At 47.9% G+C, this 27,192-nt stretch overlaps 1 protein-coding gene across 2 annotated transcripts in view; it reads left to right on the plus strand.

Annotated features, from left to right (window-relative positions):
• SLC37A3 (solute carrier family 37 member 3) overlaps positions 1–26,875 on the plus strand; it is a 429,185-nt gene extending 402,310 nt beyond the window's left edge. For both annotated transcript variants that reach the window (XM_069628820.1, XM_069628821.1), the window contains exons 14-15: positions 20,983–21,048; positions 25,270–26,875. In XM_069628820.1, the coding sequence (XP_069484921.1) occupies positions 20,983–21,048; positions 25,270–25,362 (159 nt within the window). In that variant the 3' untranslated portion in view covers positions 25,363–26,875. The remainder of the gene's footprint in view (positions 1–20,982; positions 21,049–25,269) is intronic.
• Positions 26,876–27,192: the final 317 nt, after the last annotated feature.

The following is a 27,192-nucleotide window of genomic DNA, read 5'->3' on the forward strand; positions in this document are numbered from 1 at the left end:
TTGAGTATGCTCCCATATTGGCGCAATTTAAAAGCACAAATAACGGAATGAAAAACAGATCATTCAAGAAAAAACATTGCTTTGATCTGACGGTGATGCAACGCAAAAGAGCCATGCGAGCCGAAATTCGGAAAAATAATCTAGGTCCAAAAGAAGAAAGAATGCAACGAAACAAAGCAACTAAACAACACTACAAAAACTGGATTAAAAGTTACCAGTTTATATTACATCAAAATGATGCAGAGGCCATGCTGAAGATTCTTTCCAATAAGAATAGTGGTGATTTTTGGCGAACAATAAACGCGATGGAATCACCACAAGAGGCATTACTTATAAGTCAGGTGACGGAAGCTGAATGGGTCCAGCACTTCACTGTGCTATATCATAATTCCCTTGTCCCGCATGCACACTCACCTATCGAATCAGATTGGAACCTAAACTTCTCAAGAGACGAAATACGAGATGCAATAATGAGAACGAAAAACTCTAGGGCCCCGTGTCCGGACGGCCTATCGAACTTTATGATTAAACAGTTCCCAGACCTGTGGGCTGACTTGTGCTTCGATCTCTTTGCAAGAATAAACTCGCAAAAGCAAGTGCCGACATCATGGAAGTCAGGGATAATAGTGCCCATATTTAAGAAAGGGAACAGAGCGTCACCGAAAAATTACAGACCAGTGGCCCTCCTTGACGTCCTAGGCAAGCTTTACGCATCTTTGCTGCAAATCAAATTAATTAATTGGGCACAAACGGCAAAAAAAGTGGACGAAAGACAGGCAGGTTTTGTGAAAATGGTGGGTTGCTCACTGAACCAGCTAATCTTAAATCTGCTGAAAATGGAAGCCCTGCGCACAAACACAAAGGTGTATGCAGCTTTTGTTGACTTTTCCATGGCCTTTGATATGATAGATCGCGAAGCGCTATGGGATACACTGGAAAGGTGGGGGTGTCCGGAAGATCTACTTGCGGCAATCAAAGAGCTTCATACAGACACTTCAATCTCAATTCGTCTTGATCATTTGGGCTCCCTATCCGCTAAAATCAAAACTCTCCAGGGAGTGAAACAGGGATGCCCGCTGGCAGCTGCAGTCTTCAGCCTTTTTATCTTTTACTTTGGAGAAGCAATCGAATCTGTGAGAGCCTTCCCTCGAAAACTCAACTCGGCGCCGATAAGTTGGTTGTTGTATGCCGATGATCTAGTAATTCTAGATCAAACTCCGATCGGCCTCCAATGCAAACTAGACGTTGTTCAAGGATATGTGAATACAAACAGCTTGAAGTGAAATCCTGAAAAAACTGAAATTTTGGTGTTTGAGAACCTAAGATCACGCAAAAACCAGAGGTGCTCGAAACACAGGTGGTCACTAGAGCAAGTGGTCCTTTGCACATCAAAATCTGTAAAATATCTAGGTATGATTTTGAACTCCAGTATTTGTGATGACCCTTGGGTGACTGAATCAAAGAGGAAATGTGGACAGTTGGCACGTCAGACTCTTGTGATCCATAAAAAATATGGGCGATTCTCAACGCGACCACTGAGAAACTTTTACGAACAGAAAGTGGTCCCGATTTTAACATATGGCGCTGAAAATGCCTTTGGTTGCCCGTCTACACATTGGGCATCACTGGAACATATGTTCTGGACGAAGGCTCTAAGCCTACCAATAGGAATATCTACTGCATGCATAAGGTATGAACTTGCGCTGGTTTCATTGCATGCGAGGGTCTGCTGGAACCAACTATCGTTGTTCCGGAAATCCAAAACTGAAGAGGGAATCCTAAAATTCAAGATCCTGCATAATGCGTGCAGTGGAGGCTCCGACATTCTGTCCCAATGGGTAAAACGAGGTGAAGATTTATTAACCATCAACAACATTAGTTTACATGCTCTGCACGTAAACCCGACAGCAGCTAAAGTGAAGATCTGGCGCGCTGACTAGATTGACACAGGTAGTGAACGCCAATCTGCCAGCGCGATGAAAGATGCGCCCGCTGAAGCGAAAAGCTACAACGTACTGCAGCCTTATGATTTGTTTTCCAAACTAGAAGGCACGTAGACTATTCTTGTTATTCAGGCTGAACTCATTCAAGACGAAGGACCGCATCAGACTTCGAGCAGACGACACTGATTCAAATCCCATTTGTCGTATCTGCCTTAAGGAGCCGGAATACCTTAAACACTTGGTGTTATTTTGTCACTCTTTAAAAAAATGAAAGATCTGTTCATCTGGGACAGTGGTACGCAAACCATCAAACACTGCACGCGGACGAGTGGTGGCAGAAAATGTGGAATGGATTGGAAACTAATTATGCCCCTGACCTCTTTCCTGGCTGTAATCGAGGAGAGGTTATCTAAAAGCTCAAGTGTCTGATCCCCGATTCGTTGAAACGAAAGTATAACAAGTGTGGACTGACCAATGAGATAAACACTTTGGAGAAAGGTCCGTACACTACTTGTGTAAGGCAGAAGAGACGAACATCTCAGGGGCATAAGTATAGGAGTAATAACATTAAGATGTTAAATGTTTTGTTTTGTATTGTCATATTTTAAAGGTTTGATTTTTAAACCAATAAAATAAAAAAAATAAAAAAAGATATTGTATGCATATTTGTTCTATAAAAAAAGAACTTAAGCGGAAGTGCTATACATTAACATATTATCATTTGGCCTTGGACATCTGCTTGGATTCACAGTAATTTAGTGCACTTAGGAACAATGCTATTTGATGCCACTTCCTGTTTTGTCAAGGGGTGAAAGGTCGTGTTTCATTGCTTCACAGGATGTCACTTTGCGGTGGGGTCAAATGACATCAGAGGCCAAGGGTCGTGAGGGTGGCCCACTTTTTTGAGGCGAGGGGTGGCCCACTATTTTTTGGGTGACCGGACCTATTTCTTATCCCAGTCCGACCCTGCCAGCGGAGGGGGGTGTAAGTGAACACCCCCGGCCTTACAAAAGAAAACTGGCATGTTTGTCTTCTCTGTGGCACAGGGGATAGAGGGACGATTGATCTGTGTTTTAGAGCAATGCATGCATCAAACGGAGGCAAGCATTGGGGGTGTGGGAAGAGTGATGAGGGTTCAACCAAACAAAGAAGCACTACAAGTAATCTGCTGAGAGTTAATGGTTTAATTGCAGCCTCAAATTCTCTACAACTGTAATAAAAATGGCATAAACACTTGTGCCGTCAACAACTTGATTTATATCTGTTCCATGCACCGAGGTCCTGTCTAAACAAACATTAACAAAGTAAAGGGCATGCTCTAGATAAGCTTAGATGTCAGACACTAATATTGAGATAATCACACCAGGTTTCAGCTGTTCCATCGCATTGCCAGTTAGGCATTGTCCAGGCACTGCCATAATGGTACTATCTCATGCCTACACAAAAGCCAGAACTGTTGTCTTTGCCAATGCTTGGATTTAATGGAAGACACTGCAACAAGATGAGTACTGCGATTACTGGCGGCTACAAAGTGTATTTAAGGTACGGGCATAGGCTTGCTCAAAGTATCGAATTTGACTTGCTCAATTTCTCTTTAGAAATAAAAATATGTATTTAGAGAAAATTATTTATTCATTTAAAAAGGACATCACCTGCCACAGATAGATTACATTTCGAGGGGATTGGGTCCTCCGACGTATTCCATATCTATGACAGGTAATGTCCACAGCTGTGCTGCTTCGGAAAATCTTTGGCGTCTGCGTCCTGCGTCGATGACCCATCCCCGAGGACCTCCTCCGACGGCCGACGTCACCCGATGTGATAAGTAGGACGCACGACGCCCATAGCCTCAGTTGCGTTTTTTCCGCGAACGTGTTCGCTTCGTGAATCTCGGTACTCCTCGACTCGATGGAGTTTGCTGTTTTCAATTCTCGGTTCGTTGAACCTGTTCGGTTTGTTGTGAGGACCTGTTCGTGGCGATGTCTTCTTCGTCTTCAACCCCGCGTCCGGGCTTCAAGAAATGCAGGGACTGTGGGTCCAAGATGTCGGTCACCGACTCGCACGACGCCTGCCTCTGGTGCCTCGGGGAGGCCCACGATACGGACTACTGTGTCGACTGCCACTCGCTCACGGCAAAGGCCTTGCGGGAACGCAAGAAGAAGCTGTCGGTAGGCCGGGTATCTAAGCCCCGGAAGTCGAGGTCTGCGGGGCTTTCGATGGAAGACTCGAGGGGCGACTCTCCTCGTCATCGGAAGTCCAGTGGGTCTCCTTCCAGGAGTCGGTCTCGCCACTCCTACGCCTCTTCGAGGCATTCCCGGAAGCGCCGGCATAGGTCACCTTCCGCGTCCTCTTCCGATGACTCCGCCCGTCGGCGGGTCGCTTATCCCTCCATGCAAGCGACACCGGAGGAATGGGCTTCCTTCGGGAAGCAGATGCTAGCGATTCTTGAATCGCAGGGCACCGGTCCATCCGCGCCTCCGAGTGGGGTCGGTCGGCACCGGTCGAGAGACGCAGCTCGTATGCCTTCGGGCTCGGGTGGTCGGCACGGCTCGCGGGAGAGGTCCAGCTCGGACAAGGGTAGCCGTTCTCGCCATGCCCGTTCCAGGTCCCGGTGCTCGACGCGCTCGAGACCACGTGATCCTCCCTCGTCTTCGAAGAAGACGTCGACGCCTGTGGCGCCGAGGTCGTCGACTATTTCTCTCGAGGCTCTGCCTCCGAGGGGGTCGTCCACGCCGTCGGCGCCTAGGTCGTCGAGAGACACGCTCGGAGCTCCGGCTTCAAGGCCTGTGTCGATGCCGCCGATGCTGGCGGCGCTGCAGCTGACGTCAACGCCGATTCACTCGACGTCAACGCCTTTTCTGTCGATGCCGACTCGTTCGGCGCCCTCAACGCCTTTCGAGGCGGTGGTGTCAGAGGGGCCCCGTGGCACGGGGTTTGCCCCTAGAAAGGCTCTGGCTAAGGTCAGGCACTGCTTTGGTCCCCAGAGGTCTTCCTCTCCCCGCCTGGAGAACATTTCTGAGGGTGATGAAGGCTCTGATGGCGGCTTGGTTCCAGTTACGGTTCCCGATGAACATATCTCGGCCATAGCCAGTTTGATGACCTGCGGCAGTCGCTGCATGATGCCAGTGGACTGGACACACCTCCGGAGGTGGAGTTTTGTAGGCCGGAGCCTGGCACTCATGCCGATTCTTCATATCGGCGCCTTATGTCTTGGGTTACAGAGTACTTGGGTTGGTCAGCTCCCCCAGGGGAGTCCGTTCAGGATGATCTCACGGACATCCTTGATCTCGGTCCACCCACTGACCCGGTTTTGCCTTTTCATATGGCTCTGCAGAGAAGGGTGGCGGCGGCTTAGACTGCTCCGGAGAGTCTTTGTCGCGAAAATACCGTCCAGCCAGTAGCGACCCCTGCTACTTGTCTAGGCACCCCACTCCGGAGAGTTTGGTGGTGCAGGCGGCTACGGCCCCGGCAAAGCAGGCGTCGTATCCTACCATCCCTCCGGATAGGGACGACATACATTTTGATGGCTGGGTTAAGAAATAAGAAAGTATTTTCTTCGGGGGGTATGGCGCTTCAGGCGGCCAACTCCATATGTGCCTTGTCTCGTTTCACACACACTCTGTGGAACTGTGCTGCATTAGCGGCTGAACATATTCCCAAAGGGGACGAACGGGATGGTTTCCTTGCTATGGTTCAGGATGGCAAGGATGCCATGTGTGAGGCCGTTCAGTCGGGTTTGGACTTGGTGGATTGTGTCAGCCGGTCCATGGCGGCGTGCACCGTAATGCGCAGGTTTGCGTGGTTGCGGAAGTCTGGGTTCGCTCCTGATGTGCAGTCCCGGCTCCTCAACATGCCCTTTGACGGTGAACACCTTTTTGGCAGCAAGGCTGACGAGAGCCTTGAGAGGTTGCAGACCTCCAAAGCTGCAGCGAAGTCATTGGGCGCTGCAGTTCGCCAACCTCCGCCTTTTCGTCCTAGGGGACAGCAATGGAGGGGAGGTCCCTTTCGCTATTACTCGTCCTTCAGTAAAGCGAGGGGAGCTAGCAGTCAAAGAGGCCATCGTAAGAGTGCCAGAGGTGGAAATAAAGGTACTCGATGTGCCAAGGCTGCTCGGGCAGTTGCTTCTTTGCCCTCGGGCAACGCCGCAGCCGCTACCACTCAGTCATGAGGCCAGGTCCCATGGTTCGCCGGTTGGGGGAAGGCTGGCGCAGCATCTTGTAGAGTGGCAAGCCATTACTTCGGATGTGCGGGTTCTGGAGATCATAACCCACGGCTACTGTCTTCCTTTTCGGCAGAGGCCTCAGGACAATCCACCAGGGAGCCTCTCTTTGAAGAGTCCGGATCCGCTCCTTGCGCAGGAAATTCAAGCCCTGCTGGAGAAAGGCGCCATAGAACTGGTGCCTGTAGCGGAGAGGAAGAAGGGATGGTATTCCCCTTATTTTTTGATATAGAAGAAAGACTGGGGATTGAGACCCATCATGGACTTGCGCGGTTTGAACAAACTCCTCAGGAAGGACAAGTTCAAGATGGTGACTCTTTCTCAAGTCTTCCAGGCCCTTCAACTTCAGGACTGGTTGCTGTCTCTCGATCTCAAGGATGCTTATTTCCATGTGCTGATCCATCCCAAGCACAAGAAGTACCTGAGGTTCGCGGTTGGCGACTCGCACTTTCAGTATCGGGTCCTGCCGTTCGGATTGACCTCCGCCCGAGGGTTTTCACCAAGCTCATGGTGGTGGCAGCGCATCTCAGGAAAGGGGGGATTCACGTCTACCCCTACCTGGATGATTGGTTGATCAGGGGGAGCTCTCCCGAGCAAATCCTGGATCATCTGTCCGTCACCTGCCACTCCCTTCACAGGCTGGCCTTCTCCCTCAATTTAAAGAAGTCCCATTTGACACCAACGCAGCGGCTCCAGTACATCGGAGCATTGCTCGACACGTCCCTGGGGCAGTGTTTTCATCCTCGGGTGAGGGCTCTTCACATTCAGCAGATGGTGCACAAGTTTCAGTTTGCCCAGAATCTCCCAGCGTCCGAGTTCTTGAGACTGCTCGGCCTCATGGCATCCTGCATTCTTCTGGTGCCAGAGGCTCGTCTGCGGATGAGATCTTTGCAGTGGGCACTCAAGCTCCAGTTGTCTCAGTCCTCCTGCAGGCTGTCGGACCCTGTTCAGGTGCCCCCCTCGGTGGCCCGGGACCTTCTGTGGTGGGCCGTCGAGGGCAATCTGATGAAGGGGGCCCCATTTTAGCTGCCCTGGCCGGAGGTAACGATTGTGACGGACGCATCCCTCACGGGATGGGGAGCTCATGCCAACGAGTTGTCAGTCAGTGGCCGTTGGTCCCCAGGGGAGCACCAGAGACCCAAAGTGAAAGCCAAGGCAGGCAGAAACACAACACCGTTGTGTTTGAAAACGCTGCAGTTTTTCTTTCCGAGTTTCTCAGGCTCCTCCGAGCCGTAGGAGCCTGAGAAACTTGGAAAGAAAAACCGCAGCGTTTTCAAACACAACGTTGTATTTGTTTGCGGTCGCTTTCGAAGCGACCGCAAACATAAATACGTTTTTAAAGCTGCGGTTTTATTTCTAAGTTTTCCGGGCTCCTCCAGTCCGGAAAACTTAGAGAAAAAAAACGCAGCTAGTGCTTATTTATTTTTTTAAATAAATAGCACTTACCGAGATTCAGCTGCAGCTTTCCTGCTCTGGTCTCCGGTCCCCGTCCTCCGCGTACAGCACCAATGAAGGAAAAGCCACCCAGCAGTAGCTTTTGTTTTCTACAGCTGGCTGGCTTTTCCTTCATTAGTGCCGCAAAAGCCAGCACAGGCGGGCATCCATTTCACAAAATGGATGCGCCTATGTGCTTGCTTTTGCGAATTTTGAGCTTGAATAGCTCAAAATTTTACATAGGAAGTTTTTAAAAAAAAGTGCTAGTATTATTTTTTTAATGTTGCCTATCTATTTTTAAAATAAAATGTTTTACTGGACTATCCCTTTAAGGCTGTGGCTGAGAATTTGAATGTTGAGTCCGATCTTTTTTTGAAATCGCAGGTCTTCCAGCGAGACCCATCCAAGGCTCACTGCAGGACACATCTCAACCGGTTTGCCCCTCTTGGGGATCCTTTCAGACCACGAGGTGCCACCTAGTGTACTTTTGCCAGTAAAATTAACTAGACGGGTGTTCGGGTAGCAGTAACCTTTAAAACAGTGGCTGCATGAGGTTCAGCCATTTTGCCCCACTACAACACCTTTTTCCTTCCAGGGGACCCTAAAATGGAGTCTCCTAGTTTAAAATCCAGTAACCAGGCAACTGTGATGTTGCCCTTTTGTGATTGGAATGATCTAGCCTCATATTTGACATGTCCTCCGAACAGGGACTCATAAAGCAGCTTGAGAGGCTATGCCTTTGTGTGCTAGAGTGAAGCGGGATATCTGAGGTTCCTGTGATATCCACAGTGCACTGCCTTTGTCCAATCATTATCTTGGTTCCCCGTTACATCGTATATTATTGTCTGCTTCCATGGTGCTCGGGTCTTTGGTTCCTGAACTTGCCCATTCAGCAGACAACCGCAACATTGCTAGCTGCTGCCCAAAGAAAACACCCCTCCACAGGCTCTATAAAGCCAAGGCCGCAATGTCCTTTCATCAACATATGATTTTCACTGATGTCTTTTGGCTTCTCATGAGGTCCTGGTTCTCCAATGTCTGCGGGGCCTTCATATAACAATCCTACACATCCGTTACGACTACTGAGACCTTCCTGGTTGCTGTGCCCAGGATTCGCCACTGCAAGCATGGAGTCTGTTTTACTGACTAGATTGCTTTTGTTGGATCTCTTGTTTTTGTTGGATCTCTTGTTTTGGATCCTAAAACTCACCTCTGGGGCCATGATCCGGCTCCTTGGGCGCTGCCAGGCTCCTGTGCTGACCTCTTCCCATCCTGTGGAGAACCCTGATTGCTCCTGCTGCTTTCTTCTGAGCTCCACTCTGCAGTGTTACAGCCGGTGTGTTGGTGTTATGAGGTGACAGGAATTCATCAGGGTTCCTTCATCCTATTTAGGTCTTCTTTGGGTCCCTCCTGTGGAGATTACTGCGGATGCCCCACTAAAATCTGCCTATAGTCTTCTCCCAGGTGGCAGGGAGAGGGCAGACGCTTACTGATCGCAATCCTGGGGTGATGTACTGCGGGAGGATTACCTGGGTGGAAACGAGACCCTGGGAGGTGGGGAGATTTCGCACAGTGAGACGCATTATTTTTCCTTGAAGAGGAATACTTTTACCACAGACTTAGAGGAGGAATTGGCTCATTGCCCTTTTGCTATATCTTGACCTCCTACTAAGGCTAAAAGGGTACATTCCGAAGGAATTACTATATTTAGTGTTCAACCCAAAGAACCAATCTTGCATAACCCCAAGTTTCTATGTTCTGCACAATATCAGCAACAGCTTTCAGGCAATCCCACAATGAGATGGCAGCATTTCTCGTTTTGATTTCACAGCACAATTAGTAATTAATCCTGAGGCGTAAGGAATGGGGGATTCACTTTGGGCATCTGCTGAGGCGTATCTTGCCCATGCCTGGTGCCTGACCACACTGAGCAGTGGATTTGCTTGCCGAAATCACTGTTGCTGAGGAGGTAGCTAAATATGATCAGGTGGGCTCTCCCGCCACCGCCTGCCGCGCTGGTTCCCCTTGGCACCAATCCTCTCTTACGGTGGGCTAGTTCATCACAAGAGGCTCACACGGTTTCCCTGCCGGAGTGGGTAGGGGCTCCAACTAATTCTCCCTGGCCCGGTGACTTCAGCTGGCTTGGTTTTGGTGGTGCTGGAGGCTAAGGACCTGGTGGCTGACTTGGGGCGCCCCTGCCCCGTCTTGGTGAGGGATTGAGTTCCATGGAGGGAATGGTCTGGCGTCTTTTTTTGTTCCTACATACACTGAAGACCTGGGGACTTTGACTCTTTGCTCGGTGTGGCTCCGTGCGAAACCGAGAGGGATCTGCTTTGACGGCATTCGGCTTGCCTGGCATTGATGACTTGGTTCCCAACCTCCTCCCCTAGTGGTGGGGGGAGCTGGGACCACTGCTTGGTACTATGACTAAATAATGTTTTAACATATTGTATGTAGTTGGACATCACATTGACAAAGTACTCTGACTCGTCCCGTAAGGCCTTCACCAGAGAGGAAATCTACCTACCTGAAGATACCATTGACTTAACCTAAGGCCTTTGCCCGCTGCATCTGTGCATCTGTCCCATTGGAATGAGGCTGACTGGACAGTGGTGGCCCTGAAGTGTCCGGATATGACACTGTCTGCACCTGACTTATCTGCATCTGTCTGCTGGTAGGCCGGCTGGTGAGTTTTTCTTACTTTGTGCAGTTCTGTCTCTCTCCCCTCGTCTTTCCATCTCTCTACTCTCTCCCTCCTCCTGCTCTTCATCTCACCGATTTACTCCAACTGCTACTCTATCACCTATCCTAGTTACCTCTCGAAGCCTGGAAGAAGAAATTCAAAAAGAATCTCCTGGTCTCCAGTCCAGATATGCCCATCGCCAACACCTATGTCAACGCTTCTTCCAGGTAGATTGTCACTAACATCCTCTTTGTCGCTCCCTCCCCGGACCTATGGACTCCACATCGGATCTCTGTCCTCTCTCCTTTCTCTTTGTCTCCCATTAATGGAGGTACCAGACGGGAAGTACTCTTGGCTGGCTACTCATGCGCTAGGTGCCTCATTGTCTATCGCAATGCCACTCTCATGGCCCAGGGCTCTCAGCCCAACCTTCTCCTTCTTAATGGGGGTCTTCCGTCTCATCAACTTCTTCCCTTCTACCACCACTCCTCTGGCAGCCTCCCCTCTTGCCCTTCACCACCACCAATGGGTGTACCACATCCCTGTAGCCCTCCTCAGAAGACCTTCAAAGGTGGCAACCAGGTCCACCTAGCTACCTCAACTCTCGCTCTGCCTTTAAACACACTTCTGATATGTTTCCTTCTCGAAAACTTTGACCTGCACATTCTTGCCTTCACTGAGATGTGGTTCACTGCCAGCTTGGTCACTGCTTTGGACACACTCCTCCCTGAGGGCAACAAGATCCTCTCTAAGCCCTGGCCTAACCGGTCTGGAGGTGGAGTGGCTGTGATCTTCTCTGATTGGATCCCTGCTACTATCATTCCCACTCAGACCTACTCCTCCTTTGAATGCCTCATCTGCAGACTTGGTGTCTCTCCAACCCTCCCGTTGACTCTCGCCACCATCTACAGGACCCCTGGTCCGGTCTCGCTCTTCCTCTCCGAGTGGTCTGATCTTGCCTCTTCCTTTCTTGCCTCTACCTCCTAACTTCTCTTTCTCTGTATCCACCTCGACTCTCCCAAGGCAGGCACTGGACTCTTCTGCAGCCTCTGTGATGTTTTCCTCACCATTCATCCCTCTGGTCCGACTCACTCTGGCGGACATACCTTGGATGCTCTCATCTCTTTAGACATTCCTATCTCCAACCCTCTCCCTACACCTGTCTCCTGGTCTGACCATTCCCTTGTGTTTTCTCATCTGAATCTCTTGGCTCTGCCTGCATTGCCTGTCTTCTCCTCTGTCATTCGACCGATGAAGCGAGTGCCAGTTGCTGCTTTTGCCGCCACTTTCATTGCTCCGCACACTTTTGCCACAGACTCACACACTGACTGTACCCTTGCTAATGTTCAACTCTCTATCACCAACACCCTTGATGTGTTACGAGGATCCGAATGAAGCCTGCCTCCAAGTGCAACACCTGGTATGACTCTGACCTATCCGCTCTGAAACGCAAGTGCAGAGTGACTGAGTGGAAGTGGCGAGCATCAGACACAGCCTCTGACAAACTGGCTTGTTACCTGCTCCAAATGCAATACAGATCCGCTCGAAGAAGAGGGCTCATATCCAAGCCTGCATCTCTGGGGCCATTAACAACTCTGGCAAACTGTTTAAAATCTGTAAGGAACTTGCCAATCCTTCTGCCGTCTCCAAATCTCCACTGCCATCCTTGACCCTCTGTACTTCACTGGCATCCCCCTTCCTTTCCAAAACTCAGGACATTCTGTCTTCTCTCCTCTTACCCCCCTCCCTCAACTCTCATGCCTCCATTGGCCCCCTCTCCCCTTCCCGACTTCTCTCCTATTTCTCACCCATATCACCGGATGAGGTCTCTAGACAAGTCCTCTCTATGAAATCTCCTCCAAACACATGCTCTCCTGCTCCTCCAGAACTATCAAGGACTACATTGTCTCCCTTGCCCCTTCCCTGGCAGTTTTCTGTAACCACGCCTTTGCCACTGTCATTTTCCTCTAAACCAATCACTGTCCTCTGGGTCATACTGCTCCCATCCAATGACAGTCCTCTCCCTAAGCTCTGCATCTGGCAGCCACCTTCAGATTTTTCCTGCACGCCTCCGTGTTGGGAGTCCTCAGGTTGCACTCCAAGCTATTTTGTACTCTTTTCCAAAATGTTTAGCGGAAAAGTTCTATTTTTGTTCCATCGGAGCCTATGTGCTCCTATGTTCATCGGCCGGCAACAGGGATCCGTTGTCAGTGAAGTTGCACGCACCTCAAGGGCGGTTGTTCGTCGAAGAACCTGGAAGGCCATCTTGGGCCTACTTCGCCCCCTCCGACCATGATGGAGGAGAAAAGGGAGCGAAGGACACTTTTCAGGCCCTGCACCCAATGCAGGCTAAGGAACGTTTTCGTGGAGGACAAACATCAGGAGTGGCTGTACTGCCTACACGCGAACCACAACAAGGATGGGTGCGAGATATGCTTCGCCTGCTCAAAGAAAACAAAAAGACAGGTATAGCAAGCGGCGGGATGGCTCAAGTGGGGCAAAGCCTCTGGCCCGTGCTTGGAGCAGGATCATGCATCACCCAGGAGTGGTGTCCGAGGGAGTCCAAGAGCAGGCCAAGAGCAGCAAAACCGATTCGGCCAGGGTTCAGTGCTGATGCGGATCCCAGGTCGGATAGACCGCGATTGCCATTGCCGTCTGCCTCATCAGCCAGCCTCCCATTGGGTTCCTCCTCAAAGAGGAAGTCCTCCACTTCGGCCAAGTTACGAGACAAATTGGAGAAACCGTGGAAGAGAAGGCGGCCTACCAGCAGGCTCAACAGGCGCAGCTGAAGACTCCATCGACCACTTGGTTGACATCCTCTGGGGCGACCGCTACGGCGGGTGGTATGAATCCGACGAGGGTGGTCCCTACAGTGCAGAGGGTATCCCTGCCTCCCAGGTGCGACACGGCCACAGAGGCAGCAGCGAAGGCTGCGGGCACCCCTGGGAGGGGAAAGGCACCGATGCAGATCCTGGTACATGACACTCAGGAGGGAAAAGAGGTGGGCAAAGAGGCCACAAAGCAGTCCTCCAAGGCTTACGTTCAGCCAATGGACAGCTCATCCACAGACTATGACCAGGCGTCCATCCGTACAGTCCACGCAGAAGACGGTGGTACAGGGCCTAGAGCTCCATCATTCCCTCTACAGCCGAGGAACATATCCATGGACATCCTGCCAATTCTCCACACCCTTGTGACAGAGATCCAGCAGAGGTTGCCACCAGCACCGGCACCTGTTGTACTGCAGGCCCCTGACCAGCCTCTGCGTAAAAAGAGGAAGCGTCATCCAACACCGCCACATCAGCCTCCTCCACCACATCGGGACCCGACTCCACCAGTGGACCCAGATACACAGACGGCCACGGAAACCAACGAAGATAAGGACATTGTCCCTGCAGATGCCGAATCACGGCACCTGGACATTGCTCATAGAGGCTCTCCACCAAACGAGGTGGGATCATTTCACTCTATCTCCAGGGCCTCTGAGCTTGTTCCAGCTGGTGCCCGAGGAGACCAAGGAGGGCTTCCTATATCAGCGACGGGAGTCCAAGAGGAAGGACATCATGGTAGTATCTTTTTTGTATGACATTTGGGAAGACGGCCTAGCCCTCATGAAGAACCCATGCACAGCTCCAACCATATGAGACCGGTTGGAGAGGAAATACAGGGTGCCGAGCTCTGCACCCAAGTGCTTGAGGTCACAACCGTCACCGGACTCTGTAGTGTCGGCTGCCGCAAGGAAAATTCAGTCAACCCAGCCTCCGTATCATGAGTACCCCTGGACCTCGAGGGGAAGAAAATGGACGCCATGGGTCAGGGTAATTTACACGGCCGCCTCCACGATCACTGCGGCTAATACTCTGGCTATCTTGTCCTGAAACGCCCAGGAGCTTAGGGCCCAGCTTGTACCAATCATGGAATTCCTGGAAAACTGAGGCTCTCGCCCTCTTTCAGGAAGGGGACGTGGGGTCGGACCATGCCAGCACTGTGGCAGTGGACATCGCAGACATGGCCATCCAACAGATGGGAAACAGAGTTTGCCTTTGTCAGGGATGGTTGAAGGCCACAAACTTTCGCCAGGACATTCATGCGAAGGTGCTGGACATGCCTTTCAATGGCAAAATCTGTTCAGGGAGGCGGTCGACGAATCCCTTCAAGCCATAAAGACTGACACGGAGACAGCATGTTCCCTTGGCCCTCTGCAGCAGCATCGCTCGTCTTTTTGCTAATTCAGGGGCAAATAGAGCAGATCATCCAAGGGATCCTCCACGTCATAAAGGCAACCTGCCTGATCCTCCACGCAGGAAGCCTCCCAGACCTACGGTAGAAGAGGTCAGTGTCGCTATCACCCACAGGGCAGGGTGCCAGCACCCAAGCAAGCCTGAACCGGCCAAGACGTTGGGCCCCCCACTCGTGCAAACCGGTGGGAGGCCGGCTGGTGAGGTTAGTCTGCGAGTGGAAGATCACCCACAGATGGGTGCTAGATGCTATCGCCCAGGGGCACACCTTGGAGTTCCAACGCAGGTGCCCTCGTATTACACCAGTTCCTCATCAGGAGCAGCACATCCCTCCAGTCCTAGAGAAAGTGTGAGCCATGTTACAAAAAGGGGCAATAGAGCTTGTTCCCCAATGGCCATGGGGCTCCTGAGTCTATTCCAGATAAGACGGGGGAGGGAGTGTGTCGGGAGGCGGTACTCAAGACCTATCCTGGACCTGCATCGTCTGAACAAGTATTTGAAATCCCAAAAATTCAGGATGGTCACATTGCAACACGTGCTCGACCCACATGCGTCTGCACGGCATACACGTATACCCGTACCTGGACGATCGGCTGATACGCGCCCGGTTCTGGGTTGACAAGCACACAAAGGAGACCGTCCGGCTACTGACAGAACTCTGGTTCTCCGTAAACTATCCAAAGTCCGACTTAACGCCGTCGCAGGACGTGCTGTTCATCAGCGCCAGACTCAACACAGTGGCTTGCTTAGCATCCCTCTCAGAGGAGAGACTAGCAGCCATTCAAGGGAAGGTGCAGTGACTGTCATTGGCGAAGATGGCCACGGTTCGGTCCATCAAGTCGTTGCTAGGCATGTTATCCTGCATCTACCTCATCCGTCTCTGCAGGTTGCAAATGCGACCCCTACAGGAATTCTTGGGTGCATGTTGGATACAAGTGTCCGGGAGTTTTGCAGACAAGATCCCCCTCAAGGAGGAATTCCGGCATGTGATAGGGTGGTGAGGGGGTGGGGGTACGCTCCCACATTGCCCTGGGGATGGGATTTCAGACCCTGCCATACCAGAAGACTGTCACCATGGACGTCTGTCTGTAAAGTTGGGGAGCTCACACTGGACGTCTACACGCGACAGGTCAGTGGCTTCCGGAGGACAAGGATCTCCACATCAACATAGTGTTCTGGGCCCTCAAGTCTCTCTTACCGTTTCTGAGAGACAAGGTGGTGAGGATCTTCACGGACAACACCACCACCATGTTCTACATTGCGAAACAAGGGGGCACTCGATCACCAGTGCTTTCCAAGGAAGCTCAGGGCTTCTTGCATTGGGACATCGGACAGGGGATGTTCCTCGTCCCGTTCCACCTGGCAGGCATCAAGAACAGAGTCGCCAACTCACTCAGCAGGGAGCTGCGCTCCAGCCACGAGTGGTAATTTAGTCAGGATCAGGTGGACCATCTGTTCGTCAAATGGGGCAGACCTCCGATCAATCCTTCTGCCACATGGAAAACTCAAAATGCCAGAAGTTTGCCAGCAGACTCCACTAATCGAGGAGCATGGGGTACGAGTTCTCCTTCCCATGGGAAGGTCTGTTTCTGTACGCTTTGCTTTTGTTTGCTCTCCTGCTACGTATGATGAACACACTCCGTGTTGGCGCAAGATTATACTCATCGCCCCGGCGGGCCAAGGCAGATTTGGTATCCGGACCTACTCAGCCTACCCGTGTCACCTCCAGATCTGCTCTCCAGAGGGAGAGGCGCTATCCTTCATCACGACCCAGGATCTCTCAACATGAAGGCATGGCTCCTGTAGCCTTAGAGTTTTGAGGTTACGAGCTGTCAGCAGACTGCAGGGAGGTCCTTGCTAAAGCCAGGGCGTCGTCGACACTAAAGTTCTACGGCCTTAAGTGGAAGCGTTTTGCTACGTGGTGCTGGTCGCAGAAGATTACCCCTCTGACGGTCATGTCCCCACATATTCTTCCATACTTACTTTCCTTAGTAAAATCTGGGCTGGCTCACGCATCCTTCAAGGTTCACCTGGCAGCCATCTCACGCTAGACCAGATCCCTGGGAAGATCCTCGTTGTGGTCCCACAGACTTGTCAATGGGGCTTTTTCGATCTTTCCCATCAGTGAAGGCTCCTGCCCCGGCATGGGAACGCAACATAGTCCTGACAAGACTCATGGGAACACCCTTCGAACCTATGCATCAGGCCCCACTCAGGTTTCTCTCGTGGAAGACAGCATTCCTTGTGGCCATCACCTCAGCCAGACGAGTGGGTGAGGTCCAGGCTCTGTCCTGCAAGCAGCCATATGTGACATTCCACGAATCGAGGGTGGTGCTGCGTACGCACCCCACTTTCAAGCCGACGGTCCCATCGGAATTCCACCTCAATGACCCTTTGGTGTTGCATGTTTTCTTCCTGAACCCTTTGTCGCAGGCGGAGAGGACCTTGCATTCACTGAACAAGGCACAGGCAACAAAGCTCTACCTGGTACACACAGAGTTTTCGGAAGACTTCTGAATTGTTTGTGAACTTTGGACCTATACATCATGGGAAGGCCTTATCCAAGGCTTTCATCTCCAGATGGATCTCCGGCTGCATCATGCACCATCATCGGCTGGCTAACAGGCCTCTGCTGTGCCGTCCAGGAGCCCACGCCACCAGAGCGATTGTGTGACGACCGTGTTCCTTTCTGGTGTGCCCCTGCTCAACGATTGCAGAGCTGCAACGTGGAGGTCCACGCATACCTTCACAAGATTCTACTGCATCAACAGGGATTCCATGGAGGAGTCCAGAGGCAGCCATGCAGTCCTCCACAACCTGTTAGCTTGAGGTGAGTCTGTTCCAGGGGTTGGTGTTTATTGCTTCTGTTGAGCCTTGCCACCTCCCGTGGTTGTGTAATGCGTACTGCTGTGTATTCGTTATTCATGAGCATGTGAATCCATGCCAGACCCCATGCTGGAGAAGGTTTAAAGTACTTAACTGTAACTATTGTTCTCCAGCATGGGTCTGACATGGATTCACCTCCGTCCCCTCTGCAGCTCTTATTGGTCATACTGCCACTGTACCTGCTTAACAAATCTGAAGATGGCTGCCAGAGGCAGGGCTTAGGGAGAGGACTCATTAGATTGGGCAGTATGACCCAGAGGACAGTGATTTGTTTAGAGGGGAAATACAGTTTTAAAGTGAATACTCATGAGCATGTGAATCCATGCCAGACCCATGCTGGAGAACAATAGTTATAGGTAAGTAACTTAAACTTAATACTACTATGTTGTAGATGTGATGGAAAGTAGTGTGACTGTGTAGCATTTTGGGTCCTGATTATGACATTATTTTTGTCCAGGGTTCCCTTTTCTTCCCACCATTTAGCCTAATATGTATTGTGCCTGCCACCAGCTAGCGAGTAACATATTTAGCTTAGGGGTGTGGAGGGTCCCCTGTGGCCTGTTACTGTTTGTATACATGAGTTCCAAAGGATTTCTCGTTTGACAACTTTCTCTCCATAGTTTCTATGGACCCCCAAACATGTTGCTTTGTTTTTGAACCTGTTATGACTTTGTGAGGGGAAGTACAGCCTTCAGCTTCACTTCCCCTGCCTTTTCTCATTTGTTGTGGGGGAAACTGATCAGTACTTCAGACTTGATCAGTATTTCAGACTATCAATAATGGGAAACTGTTTCCCTTTTATCGTTTACATTTGTGTACGATTTTAACTTTGCACACTGCATCTTACAATGCAGTGCAATGGGGATACTTTGTATCACCCTAGCTTTTAACATTTGTTATTTTTGGTTACTTTTAGATGTGCCTATAGACAAGCTGGGGCAGGAGATCTATTTTTACAAATGTTTGTTATTTCTATAGTGCACATTTGCAATTACTGCATATGGCTTCTAAACATGCCTAATGCCCTAAAATATCTGTGCCCCTAGATTTTCACATGTTCTACGGCCATATTATAGTTTAGCCTTCTTCCTTCCTTCCATGTCAGGACAACCCATGTAAGGTCATGGACTTACCTGGGGAAACTGCTGCTTTTGTGGGCTACTGCTGCCTTTGTGTGTGGGGCCCAGGACTGTCTAGTCCCATTCCACATCTGTGGTGCCAAAGAGTCTAGGTATGGGGCATGAGTGGAACCAATAGTTGTCTCCGAATGGACTATTGCTGTTTTAATGGTGTAGTTCCTTACCATTGGTGGGCGTGGAGTTGCTTTCAGGCTGGCTTTTGTACAAGAAGATGACTCCTGCAGCCATTCCTTCAGATCTGCGTTTGAGCCAAGAATCCCTCCTGGATGAACAACCGACTGAAGATCTGAAGAGGACTCCTGAAGAGGCCTGGCATCCCTTCCTGCGCCTGGGTCAGTGAAGCCCTGTTGGTCTACCTGATCTCCGAAGACCCTCAGCGGTGCTTCAGCCCTTGGACTAGTGGGACCAACTAGTCTCAATACCTTCTGGAGGATCCAGCCATCCTGAGCCTTATTTGTACATGGACTACCGGTGGACTGACCACCCGGTGGACTGACGAGCTCTCTCGTGGGCTACCTCACCAGAAGCGTCACCGTTCTGCGGTTGCCAACTTGTACAAGTCTCCTAACATTCCATTCCACTGACATTTGGACATCGAACCTGGGTAGCACCTTCTTAAAGATAAGAACATCATTTACTTACCTAGTAGCCTGGTGGATTATCTTCTTTGAACTCACCAACACAAGTACAATTATAACTTACCTACGGAGACTACATTTTGGGGAGAAGCATTGTGGCTCCTGTGATTTATGGGCACAGGGCCCCATTCTTCTTGGGGATCGGACTGCTGAAGTTGGGGAAATTCACTTGTAACTTGGTTCCATCTTTACATTAATTTACTTGCCTCTTATATTGATTATTTGAATGCGTTTTAAGAACCTATGGTGAATGTATGTGTTTATTTGCGAGCATTGTGCAACATTATCATCTGTTAGCTTCATTTTCTACTGTGTAAAGGCCTAGAATACATAGTTGTATTTTTACATTCCTGTCTAAATTTAATTGTGTGCTTCACTGTATGGGACTCATTGTGGATCCCTGACCCTCCTGGAAATAGCCTTGACTGCTCTCCACGTTTACCTTGACTGGGTTTTGGCTAACCTCTCAGCGCTCCCTTTTCACTAGAACTAGGATGCCTTCTAAAATCTGTCCACCGGGCCAGATTCTAGAAATCCATCTTAACATGCATTGAATCTTATGTAACCTGAAGTACGAATTTGACCTTGTAGATACTTCTCTGATGTTATTAAAGTGTGTATCTTTCAGTATACCAGTGTGGTGTACTCTCTGGATGTAACTATGGGGATTAACTGTACGTCCTTGCCGACCTCCTTATTCTCTTGAGAAAACCTGAATCATCTAACAGTGTATAGTGTTTGCTCATTCTCTTGTTGGAACCCTACCTTTCCTTTAGGTTTGTTTGACATCCCTCACTCGAGGGCTGTGGAAAAGTCTCATACCAGGAGACATTTGGGCATTTACTTGCCTTGAACCACACCCCATCAGGATCCTATAGGGCATAGACTGTGCATATACCAGTTAGGGAATTAAATTCCTAAGGAGCCAGTGAGCCTCATCAAGGGGCCAGTTGGACTTTGCAGGACTCGGAGACTTGTTCAGACCCTGTGTTGTCCTGTTTTCGGTGTGTATTTGTACTGGTATATTTATTGTAGATATTTGTATGTGCAATCTTTCATAAAGAATATAGTTCTATGTGTGTATTGTGTGAACTCTTATTGAGCGCCTATTCAATGAGTTTATCATAACCATCCTTCTCCTTCCAAGAATGTTAAGCTGACTGCTTGTCCATACAACTACTTCAAGAGTCAGGATAATGCTGAAGGGAACAATGTAAACCAAGAAGTGTGATTTATCTTAGCACTATAAATGGAACCTAGAGAAAGCGGCTGAAGTCTGTCCAATGTTTCAGAAAATATTTGTGTACCTGAACCATATGCCACCCATACACAGAGAAGCATATGTTTGAGCATGCTTGCATGCATATCACATACCTAGAACCATCAAAATGAACCGACCACATACACTCAGCCAGTCCAACATAAGACCTTTTGCATAGGTGGAGGACGTGAAACGTAGGGGTAATCTGTTACCTTTGATACTTTGCATCAAGTCACCATAGTTGCAGGAATCCCATTATTCCACGCTGTACTAAAAATATGTCTGGATTGGTTGATCTAAGAGCACACACCTAGTATGTTACATGATCACAAATGAACCATGAAAGTATCACTGATGATTTGTCCTGAAGGTTTGTGCCAATGAATTGTGCTTCGTCAAATAGGACGGTATGTCTGGTCATTAGGGTGGTATCGGAGCTACATTATTGACCATTGTTCTGGGCTGTTCATAGAATCAGTCTTGCTTCTCTCACATATTGTCTCAGAAAAGGTGATATGTTGTTTTTTCTCTTATTTTTCAGTATCTTGTTTCTTTGATCCAAAACAGCCTTGGCTGGATTTGGGTTTTCTATTTCTTCATTCTTATGGTAAGAAACTTTGTTTTTCTACTTTTTACGGTTTAACAAACGTGGGCAACTGCTGAGAAGAGAGGTGTACATTTCTGGAAGGAGTTTAAGCAGGGTTGGGTGTCCAAAAGCAATAGAGAGCAATCTAGATCCGAGAAGGAACAGTCCTTACTGAGTGGAGTTCCTAAGGAAATGCAGAATTAAAAGGAAATTTGTTTGAAATGTTCAAGGGCAGTGAGGGAGTGTTGAGATGGATTTTCAGAATCCACCCTGTAGGCAGAGTGAGAGGTCGCCCTATTCTGGAGAACAAGAAAAGACACTAACGGCTAGCCAAACACGCTCAAGGTATTGTGACCAAGCAGTAAGGCGAGTGTGAGTGGTGAAGGGTTTGGTTAGGCGCACACGAGCATTCTTAAGTCAAGTTAGACCGTATACATAAATATACAGTAACCGTTATTGGTCCTTGAAATAAACTATTACCAATTAAAATCATAGATAAGTAAATTGCTACACATACACTTTCAACATCTATACAGCCACCTTGGGGGCATTCTGCTTACAGAGCACGAACACTTTACATTCCACACAGTTAGATGAGTTTGATAGAACACTGCAATAAAGCCTGTGAAGAAAACAGTAAGTATTAAACCAGTACGCTGTACAGCTGTATCCCTCCTCTGTGCCACTCTGTATCCTACCCCCGCTGTATATCTATTATGTTGTTACCTCTGAAAAGCACTCTGTTATGCATTTGTACTGTTGTATACCTCTTTAAAGCGCGCTGTTGCTTCTCAAAGCTAGGTCTGCGCTCAATACCATAATAACTAGTTAGAGGGCAGGTAAGTAATTCAAAGAGTAGAAAAACATAATATACCTCTTTATAAAAAATAAGACGCTATGCTTAAAAAATCCTTCCCTTGCTAAAGGAGATCAGGCCTAGTGCCCGAGAAGTTTCAAGTCCTAAAGTTAACCCTATGCAGGGAGCTAGGAGTCTGACGAGACTGAAAAGGTGTTGGCAAAGCCAACATGTAGGTGTAATTTTCTCAACTAGTGAAGACCAAAGCAAGCAAAGTTCCTCTCCCAAGCCCACCATCTTAGTGGAAACCCAGCGGGTGGGGGAAATATGTGGCCTGAACTCCTGATCACGAACAGAAAAGGATGAGGTAGGGTTAGAACTTTGCACCTGTTAAACCCTACGGAGATAGGCTGGCAAGGGGATAGAACCAGGTAGGTTAACTTCCTTTAAATTATTTAAGTGTGACAAAAGTTAATAAGTTTACACACCACACAAAGATGAAAATAAGATGAATATCATCAACCACATTTACACCATTTTTTTTAAGAACAAAAGAAACAGATATTGAAGAACAAATACCCAAAAGAAGCACATATTGAGATACAAATGTCCAAAATACATATATATCATATATCGAAATGGTTACATGAAGATAAAAATCTTATTTGGGTAAAATGAAAAATCATATATAGATTACAATATCGGTCGTGGTCTGCAATTTGCTTGTTCACTATTTCATCAATCCTTTTTCAAAGCTGCAGGAGTGCTATAGTTAGGGGAATAGATCAACCAGAGTTATAATATGCACAGAATTGGTCCGTAATGAATCAATCAGGGTTGACAGAAGAATTGCCTAGATACTTGCATCGCAATTCCTTAGGTTTAAAGCATTCCATCAAGAGGTTTCTAGTGCTTTCCAATATTACAGGTTTCCACAGATTCTACAAGTTCTGTTCTTCCTATCAATTCCTCATCTAGCCCCAGATAATCAACAGAGAAGGACAAACATTAAACCTTAGCAGCATCAGAAATCTATGAGCTTTTTGTAAAGTAGAAAACAATAGATACCTCTGTGGGGATGGGAAAGGCAACATCTGTGAGGCAAACTCTGAATACATGTTTGTTCTTTATAGATGGGCAAAGTTCGTAGACCAATCCCATAACCTCAATTTAGAATTCTATTCTTTCCCAGGGTTTGGTTACCCATTAGCCAACCTGGTAACCATTTGATTCTCCGAAGTATAACCGTTATCAGAGAAAATGTTTAAAGTGGGGCACTTAGTCTCGCGCATGGATTTCCAAATCATGCCTAATAAGGAGTCCTCATATCATGTGTAGCTATGGATGTACAGTAGACCTCTCTGATGCTCCATTAAGGAAGCCCAAGACGTAAGAACTAATTGTAATCTCATGCATTGTATCAATACACCTTGAGGTAACCCTAGTAGTGGTTTCCAATACTTCCCTTCCAGCTTGTCCAACCAGACAAGGGCATTTTGTGAAAGACTTGTTTCCAGGCCATAAAGCATGAAGGGTATAATTTGCGGTTTATAGATTTTGTTCATACCATCCATACAGAAACCCATGTTCTCCTTCATGAACTGTCTATTACCAGTCTACTGTGCCATAACTTTATTGAGTATAGTTGCTCTAGTCCTTATCCATATTACCAGTACACAACACTCCCAGGTAGACAAACTTGCAGACCTTACCCTCTGTACTCTGATTCTGTCAAACCACTTTTGGGGCTTCTGAATCCACTGGCTACACTTTTGTCACCTCTTGGTTCTGTTGGAATGGGTATAGGGGTTATTGGTGCAGAGGTCACTTTGGGTGCCAGAAATCGGGTCCCGCTTGTTGGCAGTTCTGCACTCTGGAGAGATGCTCCCTGTCACAGACAGATTGATGCTTCTGGCACAACGATGAAAGGACCACCATGATGCTGACCACCTCAGGAGGCCCCTGGTGCATGATGCAGGCATGAGAAGGTGATGGGAACAGCGAACAAGCTGTGGAAGATGCCCACATGACAAAGACAAAAAAACCTGGTCCTGTAAGGTCTGTCTTTGTGTTGGATAGCTGCAACTGCAGGAGAAGGCTTATTGTCTCACTAGTCGCAGGTCTACAGAGTCAGAACTCGGGGCGATTACAGATGTAGCAAGGTAGCCCAGGTTGGTTAGTCCACCGGGTGGTCGCTGGACACTTCTAAACGCTTTGAAGGGCAGGATCCTCTGGTTGTTCCTACTGGTCATAGGGTTGATGCGCCAATGAAGGCCTCTGGACAAAGAAGCAGGGCTTCACCGGGACTGGTATTGAACGCAACGCTGATTGACTGCAATGACTATCCACGGGTCTTCAGCAGGATGTTCTTCAGCCTTTGCCCAAACAACGATCTGAAAGATTGCACAGGAGTCCATTCTTTATCTTAAATTCAAGCTGGAGTTGCCCCTGAGCTCACATATAGTAAGGAAATGCATCATTCAAACTGTCGGGGACTGTCCAATTATGGACAGCCTCCAGCCACAACATTTGCCCAGCAACAGATACTCTGACCCGGATGTGGACTGGGACCAGACCGTCCCAGTCCCACATCCTACCACAAACGCATACCTCCACTTTGCCCAGAAAAGTGCTTAACATATATGGTATATCTGGTCCTGAGAGGATGGGAAGAAGGCCAAAGGACAAGACAAAATCTCATGGCATGGCCATTTAAGAGTATATGGTACTGTAAAAGGCATTATGCAGTACAATGCAAAAAGGTGCACAAGAAAGTAAACACAGTAGAAACATATCTGTTGCCTTCAGCCAGTCTAAGCCACATCATGCAAGTAGCCATGAAGTTATTAAAACAAAAGAAAAAGGGATACAAACGTCCCCTACCACACCTCACTGTAAGGTGATGTGTAAAACAAACAAGGGATTTGGTAATGGGGGCTAGTCTATCCCCTGCACTGATAGCTGTAGGGGACTGATCAGCGCCCCAAAATAGATGAGCTAAGCAACGTAACTAAAGCAAAAATATTGAACTTATCTTCAAAAGCCAGCACAGTTCCAACACAAAAGCAAAATGTTGGGTCTCCGTGAAGAAAATCAGCAAAAAGGAAATCTTTCCTAACCAGAAGCATGGGCCGAAAAAAAAGTAGACAATTAAGGGATGATACCACACTTCTTGTAGAATGGTGCATGTAATGCCTGTTGAGTGTTGGAATAATGTAGTGTGTATTTCTGGTATTGCCTGTAGTTCCTGAGCGCGTTGAAGTATATGCATGTTATGTTATGTGGCTGCAGTGAATGGTAGGTAACCCTTCAGGAAAGGACAAACGTGCGACCTAGTAGCAAACAGTTAAGTAATAAAGGGAAAACCAAAATTGGTTAAGGTACAGGAAGACCATCCACATATTTTATCATCTGCCTGTTTAACATTTTTATGCTTTTTCCCACAGATAAGCCTCACCATTATGTTCATCACTCCATTGACAGTACGAGAAATCCGATCACTTGTGCGCGAAAGACGATCACGAACACTCACAGGGTGATGGCATTGTAAGGGAGTGGTCAAGAAACGGATGTGGCCGAATCTAAAGAAGCAATGCATAAACAATTGTAAAGAAGGGAACTGAAACTAGTCTTAACCAATAATCGTCTTGGGACGGGCTGCAACAAATGGAGCTGTATTTCATGTCCACATCATGCATTAGGGCAGTATGGGGCTTTATGTGGATTTAGCCAATGCTTCTAGCCTTGAAGGGGAAGGCCTTTGATGCATTGATGTACTGTGATGAAGCATCTGCTCCACCTGGAAGACTTTACTTTGTTGACATGCCTTGACGTGTTGTCAGTCATTCCTCCTGCAATCATTGAGCACTTGGCACAAATGAAAATCATTTTTAAAAATCTTCCAGAGAGCAAATTGTTTTCTGGCAAATTAACTGTTGGTGAATGGAGAAACTGTACTGTGTTTTAGAGGGAGTAATGCTCTATGTAGCTGTCTGTTTTTTATCCATTGAATTAGTTGTGTGATTAATGCTTGACCAAGACAAACATGCCACCTCGTGGTGGTGATGGATGCAGGAAAATCATAGTATGTTTATTGGAGAAGACCTGTGAAGATCATGCAATGAACTGTGAGTTGGCAGTGGGATTAGTCATTTATTGTTACGAGAGGTGAGCGTGGGAGAATATTCGGAACCTTTGACTACAGTGATTATATTTCAGGGTAGAATCTCAGAAGAGTAACCTGGAGACTGGTTGTGTACTTCATTGTTGTCTCTTAAATGAGAATGCAGTGTAATACATGCTCTAGGCAGTGAACAGTGTTTAATGTGTGTGAGAGGAATGGGGAAATGAACGGTTGATAATTGAGTTGGATTAGTAATTGTGATTGATTGAAAAAGTGCAATCAAGTATGCAACAGTATGCTTCCATGCAATTGAACCATATTTTGGTGTAAGTGTTCTTTTAGGAGAATCAGAATGACAGCTGTTTAATAGTTGTTTGTGATTGCTGACAATCGATTAGGGGAAGACACTTTGGGATTAGGGAATTGGCAGAAAATATCCCTAAATTGGGTAGGCTGTGAGAACTGTTCCACATTCACAGTAGTGTGGTACTATATATGGTCATCATGAGACGAGCAATTACTTGTGTAGTGAACATTTAATAGAGATCAATCCCTGAAAGTGGCTCCATAGGAGCCATTGAATATTGTTTGGGGATTGGATGGGGGTGGTAGTTGAGCATGAGTTGTGTCAAGTATGGTAGATCAGGAGTGAGGCCTTTGTGATGGTTCCTTATGTTTTGCTGACACTAATATAGCTGTGAATTCGCAGCTCTTGAATTTTTGCACGGCGGATTTATTTTTTTAGTCAATCATTTTTCTGAATGACTTTGAGAATTTACAATCAAGCCTTATGTATTTCTGCTCAAGAGGATGAATGAGTAACATGATCCTTTTTTTAGAGCATTGTTCCTTGATAAACAGGAGCTTTTTTACAGTGTCTTCTTGTAAATGTTTCATGTTAAGATTATTAAAAAAACAACCTCATCAGACTTTGCTTCTGTGTTTTTATGTAGGAGGCTTGGAAAGTAAGATATTCTTGCAGTGATTGGGCCTACCAAAGATACTTTGCATGACTAGTCTGAGACGGTGAAATGCTCGAAGAACTAAGAGTTGAACTTCGACGTTTCTAAAGATTAAGGCTGATTATTGTTTGAGTGTAACAGCCATAAGTTTCTTAGCAAGTAGAGACATGATACAGTATGATAGTATGGGCCAGTAGATTTAGTATGACAAATATATTCCCTTGCTCTTACTTGTTATCAAAAAACAATATTTGTTACAAAAATACAAAATATATATTTTTAGT

The sequence above is a fragment of the Ambystoma mexicanum genome, chromosome 12 (genome assembly GCF_040938575.1).
Source record: "Ambystoma mexicanum isolate Mex_15411 chromosome 12, UKY_AmexF1_1, whole genome shotgun sequence".
Lineage (NCBI taxonomy): Eukaryota > Metazoa > Chordata > Amphibia > Caudata > Ambystomatidae > Ambystoma > Ambystoma mexicanum.